This window comes from Microcaecilia unicolor, chromosome 11 (assembly GCF_901765095.1).
Source record: "Microcaecilia unicolor chromosome 11, aMicUni1.1, whole genome shotgun sequence".
Lineage (NCBI taxonomy): Eukaryota > Metazoa > Chordata > Amphibia > Gymnophiona > Siphonopidae > Microcaecilia > Microcaecilia unicolor.
The window spans coordinates 170076574-170093051 of NC_044041.1; the positions used below are offsets into that span (position 1 = coordinate 170076574).

General features: G+C 45.0%; 1 protein-coding gene across 2 annotated transcripts in view; it reads right to left on the reverse strand.

Annotated features, from left to right (window-relative positions):
* Positions 1–12607, reverse strand: part of NUMBL (NUMB like endocytic adaptor protein) — a 135216-nt gene extending 122609 nt beyond the window's left edge. The window contains exon 1 of one of the 2 annotated variants that reach the window (XM_030219704.1): positions 12378–12607. In XM_030219704.1, coding sequence (XP_030075564.1) covers positions 12378–12462 — 85 coding nt within the window. In that variant the 5' untranslated portion in view covers positions 12463–12607. The remainder of the gene's footprint in view (positions 1–12377) is intronic. The other variant, XM_030219705.1, reaches the window with a different exon arrangement.
* Between the last annotated feature and the right edge of the window lie 3871 nt (positions 12608–16478).

Genomic DNA, 16478 nt, shown 5'->3' on the forward strand with positions numbered 1-16478 from the left:
CCTCCTTCCCTTCCTCTGAAACCCACCCTCCCCCAACATGAAATGAGATTGAAGGGGGGCAGAATCAAGAAAAATGTCAGGAAGTATTTTTTCACGGAGAGAGTGGTGGATGCTTGGAATGCCCTCCCGCGGGAGGTGGTGGACAGAAAAACGGTAACGGAATTCAAACATGCGTGGGATAAACATAAAGGAATCCTGCTCAGAAGGAAGGGATCCCCAGAAGCTTAGCCGGTGGTGGGAGGCAGGGCTGGTGGTTGGGAGGTGGGGATAGTGCTGGGCAGACTTATACGGTCTGTGCCAGAGTCGGTGGTGGGAGGCGGGGCAGACTTATACGGTCTGTGCCCTGAAAAAGACAGGTACAAATCAAGGTAAGGTATACACAAAAAAATGGCACATGTAAGTTTATCTTGTTGGGCAGACTGGATGGACCGTGCAGGTCTTTTTCTGCCGTCATCTACTATGTTACTATGTCCAGCATCTCTCTCCTTCCCTTCCTCAGACCCCACCCCCAACATGATGACCAGCATTTCTCTCCTTCCCTTCCTCTCAACCCAACCCGCCCCCACGTGGTGCCCAGCATTTATCTCCTCCCCTCTCCTTCCCCTTGTGGTGTCTAGCACTTACCCTCCCCTCCCTCACCAGCATTTCTCTCCAACCACCACCCAGCATCTTTTTTCCTTCCTTCTTTCCTTCCACCTCCTCTGTAATGTTTATTACCTTACTACCTCCTTCCCATAGGGTGGTGACACTTCAACCACCAGCATAACACCAAAAGCATCAGGGCTGGCGAAGGCCTTGAACATCTGGCTTCCACCCCCTCCAAAACAGAAATTCAGATGGAGTGGGAGCTGGCAAGCCTTCAGCATGCATTGATGTTCAGGGCCCTGCACCCGCCAGCCCCAATGCTTTTAGTATTATATTGGTTGGCATGTTACGGCCCCAGGGGAGGGCAGTAAAGAAAATTTTGGGGGTGCCATAGAATCTGTGTCTATCCCATTCTGACCCCTATGCCTCCTGACATGAGAACGACTTTAGCCCAGTTTTGAATTTCTAGAAGGAGAAGTCTAAACGGAGGTATAGAAAGAAAGAATTCCTTAATGAAGGGTCTGCAACACTAAATATTGTACTCCTAATAATTCTTAAATGAAGGAACCACAAAACAGATTTGCTGAGAAGACCTAAGTTCTCTAGATGGAGTATACAGTATTAAGACAAGTGAACGAAATAAAGGCAACCTGGAATAGTGGATCTTAAGTGCAAGTGACAAAATGTTGAGGGCAATTCTATGTGACAAAGGCAAGTAAGGTTCCTCATGAAGTAATGGGATCACATGGACAACTTTTCGACAGCCAGACTCTCCTCTTCGAAGAGGCCCACGTGTCTCATCTCTGAGACTTACTAAGCTGCAAGGCACACTGACACCTTATTTGCATGAAAAGTCACTCCATGAATCCAGATCACGCAATTAATTTCTTTGTTACGCTCAAGGTATAAAAATAATCATCCTTATGGCTTCTGCAACTGCTCATACATTACAGGCATAATGGAGAAAACGAATGACTGAATACAAGCTCCATCTCAGTCTGCTGAGCATCTGTGGGGAAGCAGAGAGAGCAGGTCAGCTAAAGCTACACCCCTTCCTTCCCCATTCTTTCTCCAGTTAATCTTTTGCTTTGTCTACATTAGCATCCTGCAGCTCTCTCCTTTCAAAGTCTCTTGGGGCTACCAGATGGCTATGAGTTATAAAAAGAACAAACTATATCTCTCTGTGGTTTGCCCTTTCACCCCATACTGCATGCTGGGATGAGTAGTTCTGATTTTTTATGGCAGATAACACAGATGCAGTGGGCTGGGGCTTTTGAAAAAATCAGGGCTGGCTCGGCATGTGCCTGATGACCTACAATTAACTCATAACCCTCTGTCAAACTCACTGCCACCAGTCACCCCTAACAAAAAGAGCAGCGGCTTTGGTGCTTCATCAGTGAACTCTATATCCAGGTGCCTCAGTTCTAATCCTCGGCTTTGTCTCTGACTCTGGACATGATCATGCACCAGTTTAAATCACCGGCTCTGCCACAATTCTCAGTGACTCGGAGACAATCTCCTTGCACCTCAATTCTAATCCTTAGCTTTGTCGCTGATCTTGTATGTGACTTTTGGGTTTTAAGCCCCAGCTCCACCAAGTGCATTTTAAAGACAAGTTCCTCTCTAGACACCTCATTTCTAATCCCCAGGTTTGTTACTGCTGCTTACTTTGAAAGGCGGTATATCAAATTTCAATAAACATTAGAGAAGTCACTTTCTCTCCTTGTGTCTCAAATCCGGTCTTGGCTTTGTCACTTGTTCTGTAGGTGACCTTGAGCAAGTCACTCTCTTTGTATTTGAGTTCTAATCCCCAGTTGTGTCACTGGCTCTCAGTGTGTGACTAGGAGATTCCCTCTCTCACTACACCTCAATTTACCTACCTGTACTCATGCAAAAATATTATTCATGATTTAAATGAAGAACTTTTCCAGCAGGCACAGCCCAGGACATTAACCAATATGTTTTAAAACGTCAGACCTTTGTTCACTCTCTATATTCCTGCTTGGGTCACTGCCATACCACACAGCAGCCAAGCTACACATTCTCCAAGCAGCTCCAAAACCATGGCTTGGAAACAAGAATGATGGCAAGGCCACTACAGACAGGGCCCAAACCGTGTCAGAAAACCAGTGACCCGGGCAGGTGCCTTTTTTCACCATTTGGAAGTTCACAGGAGATCATGATGGACCAGCAAGTGCATGGCAGTGAAAAACTTTTCTAGCAAATCCAAGTTATACCCTCAGCATAAACTTTCACAGCATGAGAAACAGCTCTGGGGCTTAAAAAAAAAAATGCAACTTGATGATTGGCCCAGATGCTCAAGCCAAAGCACATAGCAAGAATTTATCATTCCGTTTTGATTCCCTAACACTGCAAACACCCTAAACCAAAACCACCAAATAGCAGGCCACATTAGAAAGCAAGTCAAGAAACCAGGAGTGGATCATCATCCAGTGAGGACTTAGAACCTGGTTTAAACTATACAGCATTGGCCTTTTCTTTTTTTTAATTTTTTATTTATTGCAATTTAAATTTTTACAAGAAAACTTGCAATGAAATACAGAGAAATATTAAAGAAGAAATGAAAAAATTCACAATTAAATTGTATAACTATACTCTCCCTTAGACCACAAAATGAAGATCGGGGGGGGGGGGGGGGGGGGTTAAAGTAAGATTAAGGAGATCACATTGCTTGAAATACCAAGAGGAAAATGACATAACTCGCATATTCCCACTAATTATTAACTTATATCAGTTGTTCCCATAGGTCCACTAGATAGCTTTTTCATATCCAAAAAAGTTTGTAGTTGATTTGGCTCAAAGAAGACATATTTATTTCCCAGGAAACGCACCAAACATTTGCATGGATATGCTAACAGAAAAGTTGCTCCTAGAACTCGTTTCCTCTCTGAGAGTCAAAAACTGCTTCCTTCTATCTTGTGTAACTTTTGCCCCATCTGGATAGATCCATACTTTTTGACCACAAAATGGTATAGAAGCGTTTTTAAAATATAGTCTCATAACTGAATTTAGATCTTGTTCGAATACAAATGAAACAGCATTGGCCTTTTCAAAATCTGTTACTACATCAGACAGAATGAGTCAACCAAGGCCATCCTCCTCCAGTTATCAGCTCAGTGACATCACCACCTGCAATGCATCATGGGTGTTTAGAGCATCCAGAGACTGACACAACAGACCACCGCCCTCAATTCCAGATAATGCCATCACACACTAATGGCCTAACAATTGCTCCCTTTGCTTCTGATGTCATAAGCCTACACAGGCTACACAGTGACCAATTAGACGCTGACATGTATGCATATGATGCCAATCTAAGACCTGGTTGCTCCAAGGGAGAATAGCTTAAAGTAGGGTTTTTCAAACCTGTTCTGGGGACCCCAAAGCCAGTCAAATTTCCAGGATATCCCCCCCCCCCCCCCCCCCGTGAACATGTAAAAGATAAGATCTGCATACTCTGGAACCCCATTCTTTGCAACTTTCCCCTCATGTATATATATGATGGCTATCCTGAAAACCCAATTGGCTGCGGAGTCTCCCAAAGAGGTTTTGAACATTCTTATTTAAAGCCTTTTAAAGAGCTCGTTGCAAGGTGCCCCACTGCAGAGCTAAGGCAGCAATGTATACGGGGCAGAGGGGGTTAAGAAGGGCCTCTGTGAAGCCCGAATGGCTCCAATTCCTCAGAGAGCCCTCCACCTTCAGTGAACCACTGTCACAGCCATGCTCTTCAATAAAATATCTCCTATTCTCTGCAAGTTCAGCCCAGTAGAGGGTGGGAAATGGCATTTCCCTTGAACTCTGTCCCTCCTTTTGCTCCACAGGCTAAAACAATGCTTCTTTCTTGGGCAAGGGGAAGGAAGTTTCCCACTGTCTGAATACAGTCAAAAGCCTTTTTTTCTCTCTCTCTCTCTCATTTCAACCCTAATAAAATAAAGCAAAACTGAGCTGGGACCACTAATTTAAAAATGACAGAAAAGAATGTGTGTGTAGACGTGTGCTGGCGGACCCCCTCCCACCCCCAGCTAGGGTCTTTCCTACAAACCAAGCCTTAAAGTGCTTTCCTGGCACACAAAACCTCTCAAGGGACCTGCATCCAAAAAAAGATTGCAGAGAGGATGGGCAGAGCACCTTTAATCCAAACTGTACCCTCCACACCCAAATACTTAAACTAAAGCATTTCAGTTTGAACCAAAAATGGAAAAGGCAAAGTATTCTGAAATCTCAACTGGATTCAAAGGATCAGATGCACTAAACATTTTCCCCATAAACCTGAAAACTGCTTCAATATATAAAGCTCAAAGAGCAAAACCAAACCACAACGCAGCTGATGCACCACCACCTACATAGAACAGGAGAGCCGCATGTACTTCACCTTAGTAGACTACGTCTATGACCAGTGTTTCATTAACAGAGGAAAGCAGGACTGTATTGGTACAAGGATACAGAGCATGTTACCCCTAGGACTGGTGGGGGGTGCTCAGGGGATGGTACACAGGGATACAGAGTCTTATCTCTAGGAGGGGATCAGCACAGTAATACACAGACTGCCACCCCTAAGACCGGAGGGCTCAGGGCAGGGCCGGTCTTAGGCAGGGGCGAGAGGAGCGGTCGCACAGGGCCCCGTGCCTCCAGGGGCCCCATGGAGCTCCCTCCTACTCCCCACCACTGCCGCAATCTGACTCCTTGTCTCCCCTCCCCCAAGCCGCAGGGTGCCCTCCCAGCACATACCTGAGGCCACCCTGGTGGTGTAGTGGAGTCTTCAGGGCAGGAAAGATCCCCAGTCTTTCCTGCCCGCTGTCGGCGCTGATGCCTTGTTGCCGCATTGCTCTTTAAAAATGGCTGCCGAGACTGTTGGCTCAGGCAGCCATGTGAATATTCAATTACGATTTCATTATTGCTACCAAGTATTACATATTAAGCTGATTTGTTTTAATTAATTTATCTAGTCCTTACATGCACATGCTTTTTAAACCCAAAGGTTTCCTATGATAGCATTGTGCATATTTGAATTAGTTTTTCTGTACAAGTTTTGCTTGATTTGTCTTTATTTGAAATAAAAAAAAAATGTTTAAAATGCACCTTGTCAATGAGGGGTGGGGCTAGGTGGGGTGGGGGCCCCATCTAACTGGTCTGCACAGGGCCCCGCAGTTGCTAAGACCGGCCCTGGCTACTACTACTACTATTTAGCATCAGGGGATGAGAACGGTGACACAGAGTATGTCACCCCTAGGACTGGAGGGTTCAAGGGATGAGAACAGGGGCACAGAGCCTGTCACACCTAGGTGACAGAGATCTGTAAAATAACGAGTGGAGTGGAACGAGTAGACGTGAATCGCTTGTTTACTCTTTTTAAAAATACTAGGACTAGGGGGCACACAATGAAGCTACAAAGTAGTACATTTAAAACGAATTGGAGAAAATATTTCTTCACTCAACATGTAATTAAACTCTGGAATTCATTGCCAGAAAATGTAATAAAAGCAGTTAGCTTAGCAGGGTTTAAAAAAGTTTGGATAGCTTCCTAAAAGAAAAGTCCATAAGCCATTATTAAAATGACTTGGGGAAAATCCACTGCTTATTTCTAGGATAAGCAGCAAAAATGTATTGTACTGTTTTAGAATGTTGACAGAAACAAAAAGAGGCAAAGATCTACCACAGAAATAGCAAATCAAAAGAAAAAAAGCAGATCAAAAAACACAAACAAATAGAAGGGTAACAGAAGAAGTGGTTTATTACAAGTTACCCGATGTGGCCACGTTTCGCCCTCAGGCTGCGTCAGGGGTAAAAAAACTAATTGGAGTAAAAAGCAAAGTGAACCCCTTAAAGTAGTCATACAACCACCTTACATAAGTGCTTCCCAAGCTTACTCAGCAAACTTCACAATGCTATGTTGACTGGCAGCATTATCATGTTTGCTGAGTAAGCCTGGGAAGCACTTATGTAAGGTGGTTGTATGACTACTTTTAGGGGTTCACTTTGCTTTTTACTCCAATTAGTTTTTTTACCCCTGACGCAGCCTGAGGGCGAAACATGGCCACGTCGGGTAACTTGTAATAAACCACTTCTTCTGTTACCCTCCTGTTCTATTTGTTTGTCTTTTTTGATTTGCTGTTTTAGGATGTTGCCAAGTACTTGTAACCTGGCTTGGCCACGGTTGAAAACAGGGTGCTGAGCTTGATGGACCTTCGGTCTGTCCCAGTACGGCAATACTTATGTACTAGAGGGCTCAGGGGATGAGAACAGGGATACAGAGCCTGTCACCTCTAGGGCTGGAGGGCACAGGAGATGGCACACAGGGATAGAGGGTACAATTTCACAAGATCAAGTCCCAGCCCCATAAGACAGAAGGTCTGTGCTGTTTTGTGTCCCTTACACTGCACAGCTGTCAGTGTTTTCCTGTATCAATACTGCCCTTTAATAGTATATGTGTGACAAGCCATAGTAGTTCGGGATTCCTGGCCACGTATCCCCAGCTACAAAAACCCCAGACAGAATTTTTTAAGGGAGGAAAAAAAACCCTCACGGATGTCATAGAAACAGCAAGTCAGCAGGATATGTTTCCAGCTCACTGCTATGGATCAAAAACCACAGCAACATCACATGTGAATGGCAAAAATCCACATATACTGATATATACAGTGGGGGAAATAAGTATTTGATCCCTTGCTGATTTTGTAAGTTTGCCCACTGACAAAGACATGAGCAGCCCATAATTGAAGGGTAGGTTATTGGTAACAGTGAGAGATAGCACATCACAAATTAAATCCGGAAAATCACATTGTGGAAAGTATATGAATTTATTTGCATTCTGCAGAGGGAAATAAGTATTTAATCCCTCTGGCAAACAAGACCTAATACTTGGTGGCAAAACCCTTGTTGGCAAGCACAGCGGTCAGACGTCTTCTGTAGTTGATGATGAGGTTTGCACACATGTCAGGAGGAATTTTGGTCCACTCCTCTTTGCAGATCATCTCTAAATCATTAAGAGTTCTGGGCTGTCGCTTGGCAACTCGCAGCTTCAGCTCCCTCCATAAGTTTTCAATGGGATTAAGGTCTGGTGACTGGCTAGGCCACTCCATGACCCTAATGTGCTTCTTCCTGAGCCACTCCTTTGTTGCCTTGGCTGTATGTTTTGGGTCATTGTCGTGCTGGAAGACCCAGCCACGACCCATTTTTAAGGCCCTGGCGGAGGGAAGGAGGTTGTCACTCAGAATTGTACGGTACATGGCCCCATCCATTCTCCCATTGATGCGGTGAAGTAGTCCTGTGCCCTTAGCAGAGAAACACCCCCAAAACATAACATTTCCACCTCCATGCTTGACAGTGGGGACGGTGTTCTTTGGGTCATAGGCAGCATTTCTCTTCCTCCAAACACGGCGAGTTGAGTTCATGCCAAAGAGCTCAATTTTTGTCTCATCTGACCACAGCACCTTCTCCCAATCACTCTCGGCATCATCCAGGTGTTCACTGGCAAACTTCAGACGGGCCGTCACATGTGCCTTCCGGAGCAGGGGGACCTTGCGGGCACTGCAGGATTGCAATCCGTTATGTCGTAATGTGTTACCAATGGTTTTCGTGGTGACAGTGGTCCCAGCTGCCTTGAGATCATTGACAAGTTCCCCCCTTGTAGTTGTAGGCTGATTTCTAACCTTCCTCATGATCAAGGATACCCCACGAGGTGAGATTTTGCGTGGAGCCCCAGATCTTTGTCGATTGACAGTCATTTTGTACTTCTTCCATTTTCTTACTATGGCACCAACAGTTGTCTCCTTCTCGCCCAGCGTCTTACTGATGGTTTTGTAGCCCATTCCAGCCTTGTGCAGGTGTATGATCTTGTCCCTGACATCCTTAGACAGCTCCTTGCTCTTGGCCATTTTGTAGAGGTTAGAGTCTGACTGATTCACTGAGTCTGTGGACAGGTGTCTTTCATACAGGTGACCATTGCCGACAGCTGTCTGTCATGCAGGTAACGAGTTGATTTGGAGCATCTACCTGGTCTGTAGGGGCCAGATCTCTTACTGGTTGGTGGGGGATCAAATACTTATTTCCCTCTGCAGAATGCAAATAAATTCATATACTTTCCACAATGTGATTTTCCGGATTTAATTTGTGATGTGCTATCTCTCACTGTTACCAATAACCTACCCTTCAATTATGGGCTGCTCATGTCTTTGTCAGTGGGCAAACTTACAAAATCAGCAAGGGATCAAATACTTATTTCCCCCACTGTATATACCCCCATCGTCTGCATGACCCCAATTCTTTTTCACATAGTGAAGGGAATTACAAGGTGATTATAGATTATGCCTCATTTGATTGTTTTTATCTGGATTTAGCTGAAGCCTTTTTCAGTTGTAGCTCAAAGCAAGTTGCGTTCAGGTACATATTTTTGTGTCCCTGGAGGGCTCACAATCTAAGCTTGTACTTAAGGCAATGGAGGGTTAAGTGACGTACCCAAGGTCACAAGGAGTCACAGTGGGATTTTAACCAGATTTCCTGGTTCACAGCCTGCTGCTCTATTAGGCTCTTCCTGCTTGTAAGTTATCTGTTGTTGTTGGGTTTTTTTTAATTCAGAAAAAATTCCCCATCGTTTGATAGGGGCAGGGGCTTTTTTTTCTGCTTGTGGCACACTTCGATAAGAACTCTAAGCCTCTGCTCATCCCTATTTTCCACGATGAAAAGAAATTCAAACAATAGTATGGCAGGTGGCAAAGTATTTCCTCTTTAAGATCCCTCCAAGAGAGCAATAGGCGCCTGAAACTCTTACCAAATTTGTGACAGAATATGAAATACAGAGATTAGTGGGAAGGGCAAAGAAAGGAGCTGACAAGAAATAGGATCAGATCTGTAGCAACTCATAGTGAAGGGAAGACTGGGAAGGTTACCAGGTCCTCAGACTGATATAAACCGGAGAATTTTCTCTCCAACATCTTTGGCAATCTGTCTGACCCAGCTGAGTATGAACTGCAGTCTTCCGCTGCAGACAAGATGAAGCATTGCTGAGTAATCTCTGTGTGAAGAGCTTCAGAAGTCCACAGGCAGAGAGAATATGGCTACTATTTCATTAATGCAGTCCATGTGCCCCCCCCCCCCCCCTTCACTAGTAACAGACACCAGAGGTAATACCTCTGGCTTCACACTGCTTTTCATTCCACTGGCAAATGTTTCTGGGTTTGGTTTCTCATTAAAAACGTTTCACATTCCTGATTCAGATCACTGCTTTTAAGTCCCTGCCCTCCAAGAAAAAGGCTACAGCAAATACTGCACATGCTGGAGAGAGACAGCCAGAGTGAGAAAACACACACACAAAGACAGAGAGACTCAGGGGCGTAGAGAGCCAGGGGATGCTGTCCTTGACATTTTGCCTTTCTCATAAAGATCTACACCAATAAATCAGCCCACCGGACTCAGATCTGTCTGTCAAACAGTTTGACTGGAAACTGTTTACATGGAGCTGCTTTGTCAGAAATGTGGAAGATTTACAGATAAATAGTGGAGGAATAGCCTAGTGGTTAGAGCACTGGACTTGACATCCTGTGAATGTCCAATTCAAATCCCACTACTGCTCCTTGTGATCTTGGGTATGTCACTTAACCCTCCATTGCCTCAGGGTCAAATATAAGAATGTGAGCCCTCTAGAGGCGGGGAAGTACCTAATTGTACCTGAATATTACTCACCTTGAACTACTACTACAAAAAAAGGTGTGAGTAAAAATGTAAATACCTCTGCTTCTCTCTATCTCCACCCTCCAAAGACATCACAGATACCAGCCCTGACTGAGGAACACTCTGTTAGAAACACTGTGGACATAGGATGTGCCGTGATGGCTCTGGCCAGTGGTCCATCAAGGTCCAGCATCCTGCCTCACAGTAGCTACCTGGTCAAATTTCTGTGCAAGTATACATACAGTTACATAATTAGATCCTGCAAGGGGCTTAAGCCTCGCCAATTACATTTTGCAGCACTTGCTTAAGGAAATGTGTTGTTTCTGGGATGTATTTACAAGAAAAGCCTGAAACAATTTACACAGTCCCTTTAACCTGCTCTGTCACAAAAGTGAAAATCTCCAGGCAGCTGTTTAAACATCTGGCATCCTCATTTTCCTTAAATATGAGATTTGAGGGTCTCAAAATAAGACTCAAATGTTACATACTTTAATAGCGCAATAGAAATAACTAGTAGTAGTGTAAGGGTCTTGGGTAACTACCAAAGCACACATCCTCAGCTTTCTGTTCTAGTTCCACTCTGCAGTTATATAAGCATATGAAAATTTAAAAAAAAAAAAAGTGGATTTTAACCATAAGGGAGTAGATGTAACTTGAAGAACACAGCAGTCAAACCCAAGTATTAAACAAATGTGAATGTCTTCATAATGTGGTATTTTAAGAAAGAAGTTTGATTTCAAACTGTATGCAGGAAATTTTTTTTTTTAATGTTAAAAGCTACTGAAAACTTTGGCGCATAGCCGTACTGTTAAGAACAAGAACAAAGTTATTTTCTGTTATGAGATCACCCAGTGACCAATATGATTTTTTTTCCAGGGGGGGGGGGGGAGGTAGATAGCTGTGTCCCTTACTATTTTGTGAAGTGACCTTGTTGTATGTTTGTATAGGAATATGGTTGGGGTTAAGGACCTGTATATTTACATTCTGAATAAACAGATTTTGAAGGGGAAAAAAAGCTATTGAAAACTTTAAAAAAGCATAATGGAGTTTATTTACCTACATCTGAATACTAATGTATTACATCACTCTGGAAGTCACCAGTAATTTAAGAGCTGTCACATGCTTTGGGATTCATTATAAGGATTGCAGCCCCTGTCCCTCAATACCAAATTTATAAAGCATCTAAAAATCAATTTAGGGAGGGGGAGGTAGGACTGCCATCCTTCTGTTACATATACCCCCCCCCCCCAAGTGGATCATTTAACACATGACTTATGCCACATTTCCATGGCGCAGACCCAGAACATATGGATCTGTTTTTTGTTTATATACCATGGGTTGGGAGGGGGTGATCGCAGTACCGGAAGAAGAAGTGATGGAGACTGGAGAAGAGGGAGGGGATGATGAAGGAGAAATTCTGTAATTCATGTGGTTTATGTAGAATGCCAGCCTTGAACCAGGAATGGAACCTGGGCACTGCCACTGCATTCTCTGCCAACTAATCAGGTCTGAACCAATCATTAAAACGAATCAGCCCGGGTGCTGGTTAGAGGAAAAGGGCAGCACCAATGAGGGAAGAAAAAAAAAACCCCATCCCCTACCAAAAGATCAATGCATGTATTATGCGTTTCCCTGAGTAACCTTCACTCCCAAAATGGTCTTAGTACTGTCCAGTCAGCTAGCAGTGCTGTGCTCCCTGTCTCAGCTTTCCCTACTGTATCAATGATGACTGTCTGTTTATCTTCTGATACAAGCAACAGGGAGGGGTGGGTGTGTTTATATAGGAACTGATTGCCCACTACACCCATACAGGGAAACACACACAGGGAAATGGGATTTATAGGCAACGACAAAAAAAAAAAATCTGATCTTGGCTCTAAAAAAAAAAGCTTGTCCTTTCTCATTTCCATCCACATATCCCCCCCCCCCCTCCCCCCGGTTACCAGGAAAAGGAGAAGATGTATACTGGCCGCTGCAAATAAAGATCAATAGGGCTTGGGCGAGATCTACAAGATCATGTCTGCTTTGGTTGGATTTTTTGCAACTCTCGAGGCACTACACAGGGGAAAGGTGGAATTTGTATAGAAAAAGCAAACGGTACTTACTTACAGATGCTTTGCAGATTTGACCTGGGGGGGAGCTGCTGCTGCTGCTGCCGCCGCTTGCAGACGGGTTGCTGCCTGCATACATCCACGAAGTGTGGGGAGGTTTACTTCCCTACTATGGAGTCCTCTCAGGAAGCGGGGTGTACGTGTAGTGGGGGATCGTCCCCTTTCCGAGCGGCGACCAAGAGTTAGGTCCCAATACAAAGCCGGCTATAAACCACACTCCCACCTCCTCGTTTTGCTCTGCAGCTCCGAGTCCTAATTGCTGGCACGCACGCGCCTGCCCAACCCAGAGGCCGGTCACACCCTCCTCCTCAAACCCCACCTCCAGCCGCCTCTGACTGGCTAGAGGGCAGGGGGCGTGGCGACATGCAAATAAGCATCTCCCACGCAGCCAGCCTTTTAATAATACCGCTTCCACAAGGAAAAGTGGGGCTAAAAAGCGAAAGTGCGAGTGTGTGCTGCTGCCAGGGAAACCGGCTTCACTCTGAGCTGTTTTATGTTATAGGATGCTAAGAACGGAGAGGCAGATGGGATAAAGTGAGTATTGAAAAAAAACAACACATCAGCATCAATGTATTAACCGAGTAAAAACAATAAGATACAATAATTGCCCAATGACTTTAGGCAATAAAGATATTATTTAACAAGTTGAAAACTGCATACTCCCTAAGCAAGCATTGAGTATTTATGAGAGAGAGAGAGAAAGGGAGGGATCAGTGATGGGTGAAGAGTGCATGGGGGATTAGTAGTAGACAGAAGAGTTGTAAGGGGCTGGGGGACGTGTGTGGTTTCGGTGGGGGGGTTACTAGTGGTGGTGGTAGGCAGGCACTGAATGACAGACAGACAGAGAGAACGGACCAAAGTGGTGAGGCAGAAGGCAATATTTTATTATTATTTTTATTTATTTTTAATGAGGCCTAAAGTTAACATGGACTGCTCTTGACACTACCTCCAGGCCTCTTCTGATTGGCCTGTGCTGCTGCCACTGACTGGGTGGACCTGACTCCAAAATGGAAGGGGGCCATGGCTCACCCAGGCTCACCTGTAGTTAGACCCCTGGCAAAATCAGAGAAGGTGGCATTGTGAGGCTGGAGCAAGCTGCAACTGGGAAGAAGGACAAACCATCTGGTGTAGGGTTGAGGGCTGAGAGTTAGGTATGGACGTTCTAAGGTTTGGAATAGGGCTACGGAGAAGGACAAAAGCCTTTTTTAGTTTGAACTCTGGAGAGTTTCAGTGTCTACCATTGTTTTATGAGGTGTGAGCCACAAGGCATAAGACAACATATATATTTAACAGAATCTAGTTAGGATTTCCATACAAAGAAAACTCCTGAGGAAGGCCATTTTTGGCTGAAACACAACTCTTATTGAGTCTTGGATGTTGCAATAAAGCTGCAATATATTGAACATCGTCTACTGTTCAATCATATGTCACCCTCGCTGTGCTTGACTTGTTACTGTGTGGCTCTACCACGAATCTATCACTTCACAACCATGGCACGCTAAAAGCAATGAACATACAAATTACTGTTGTAAATTGCAGCAGTAATCATGAGTTGAGATTGGCTCAGGCACTGACAGGAAGGGTGAGATTAAATAAAATGCTGGTGGTCATCAGCCTGATCTCCCTTCCCCATAATACTAAAAAAAAAAACCTTGCTCCACTGGTAGTCTAGTGGCCCCCTCACTTCCTAATATTCCCTGGTAGTCTAGTGGCCCCCTTCCACACCTACCTGTCTCCTACTCAAACATTTTACCTAGTAGACTAGTAACCCTTCCTTTCCCTGATAACAAAAAATTAAATCCCTGATGTCTGGTAGCACCCATCCCCCACCTGCAACCCTTTGCTCAGGTCCCCCCCCCCAATTCCCATAAATCAAACGTGGCAGGAGCAAGTTTGGGTGGGCAGTCACTAGACTACCAGGGAAATGTTCAGAAGTGTGTGTAAGGGGGAAAGGAGGGTCATCAGAGGGCGGGGTACACTTCACCATGGAAATATTGAAAGTGTAGATGGGGGGGGGAGAGTTGGGTTTTTGGTGAGGGAGGGGGAATACTAGACCACTGGGGGGTGGAGCGATGGCAGGTATCTAGGGCAGGGTAGATGGGCTGGGGGGGGGGTGGAGGGCCAGTAGACACTCACTGTTCTCTACCAACCTTTCTACATTGCCCTGGACCTTGTGAAAATTTCCCTATGGTAGCCGCACGTCTAGATCTTTTTTTTATAATTGCATGCCTTGTGTGATCAAGGTTTCTGCATGAGGTAATATCCACACTGAAACCCTTTCTGTATTGCTATCCTGCAGTAAAGCCATTTTAAACCCATGGTAACCACGAGGGAAGATTTGTGCATCAGCCTCTCAGTACATGCAACTGAACTTACACTTATTCATGCTGAATACCCTGAAAACCTGACTGGCTGTGAGGTTCCCTGGATAGGTTTGGGAAGCCCTATGCTAGAGCTATCTACAGTGACTCTTGTGCAAATAGGTGCCTTCAGGTGGACAGACCAACTAACAGATGGAGGGATCCTTAATTTCCTGTCTCCAAAAGGAGAGAGGGAAGCACCATATGCCAGTGTGATTGGGATCTTTCAGTTATGAGTGAAATGTTGTGACTTGTCCCAAGAGTGTAGCCAGAACATTTTTATAGGGAGTGCATCTTCCCCCTCCCCCCCCCCCCAGTCTCTTCCTCCCCCACCCATACCTTAAAATCCTCTCTGCAGTCTTTACCTGGGCAGCGGCTGTGGCACTTATGGGCTGCCCACAGCCTAAGAGTGCTGCTGCCTGGGTGAAGACTGCAGAAAGGATTTTAAGATGAAGGTGGGCGCAGGGGGCCAGGTCTGACAGGAGGTGCATACGCCACTGATGCACCTGGTTTAAATTATTCATGAGATAGATTTGCATGCAGTGGAGGCAGTGCATGTAAATTTCTCTCATTGTGGAAATGAAATAGGTCCTGGAGGCACCCCAGCCAGTCAGGCTTTCAGGATATCCACAATGAATATTCATGAGAGAGATTTGTATGGACTACTGCCGCAAATCTCTCTCATGAATATTCATTGTGGATATCCTGAAAACCTGACTGGCTGGGGTGCCTCCAGGACCAGGTTTGGGAACCACTGGCCTAACCTATTTCAATGCTGGTGCCCAGACATGGCCTGGCACTAAACATTCAGGCATAAGACCACTGGCAGCCAACCCCCCCCCCCCCCCCCCCCCCCCCACTGACCACCACTGGTAGAATATTTACCCCAACATGACTAAGAACAGGAGACTATGAGGTTAAGATATAAGAGCAGCCTCAAAAATGTGGGCTTTTAGGCTGGATTTGAATAGGGCCAGAGGGGGAGCATATAATCTAGGAACTCTATTTTGGGAGTAGGATGAGAGTCAGAACTGAGGCACAAGGAGACTTGGCCAAAAGAGAAAGTGTTATTTCGTTATGGACCAAAAGCCACTGCTACCCTGAGGAAAACATCTGCAGCCTGATCAGCGAACCAGAGAGAGTTAACACATCCAAGCTGTCCTCCACTGGAAATGACCCTGATCTCGAACAGAAAGGACTCTTCATGATCATGAAATCAAAAGGTCCCATCTGGGCTCATCCTCATTCTATGCTTCCCCATGCAAGGGCTGGAACACAGCTCCTCTCCGGCTGGCGCTCTCTCTCTCTCTTTTCCTGTCTGGTGTTTTAATTAACTCCACTTTAATTTCTGGACAGCTGTGCAGGAACAGCTGCTGGAAATCAGGAGAGAGGGATAGCAAAGTTTGCATTGCTAATAAGGAACAGTCTAATTTAAAACAAACAAAATTAAAACACAAAGTTTCAATCTGTGACCGGTAAAATGCACATGCACTTCACTGAAGCCCTGCAGGTTTTAATAGGGAATGGCATGGCAGCTGCTCTGTTATAAGCAGTGCCTTGCAGTACCTGGTTGCAACATTAACACAAACCTGAGGTTCAGATACAATTAAAATTCATAGACCTTGTGGTGGAAACCCAGGACTGGCTCAGGCGCTCCTTGATGACTTGGAGCTATCCAGTAGCTGGATATCTACTTGCATATCTGCCAAGTTCCTGAGTTTCAGGAATGAGTTTA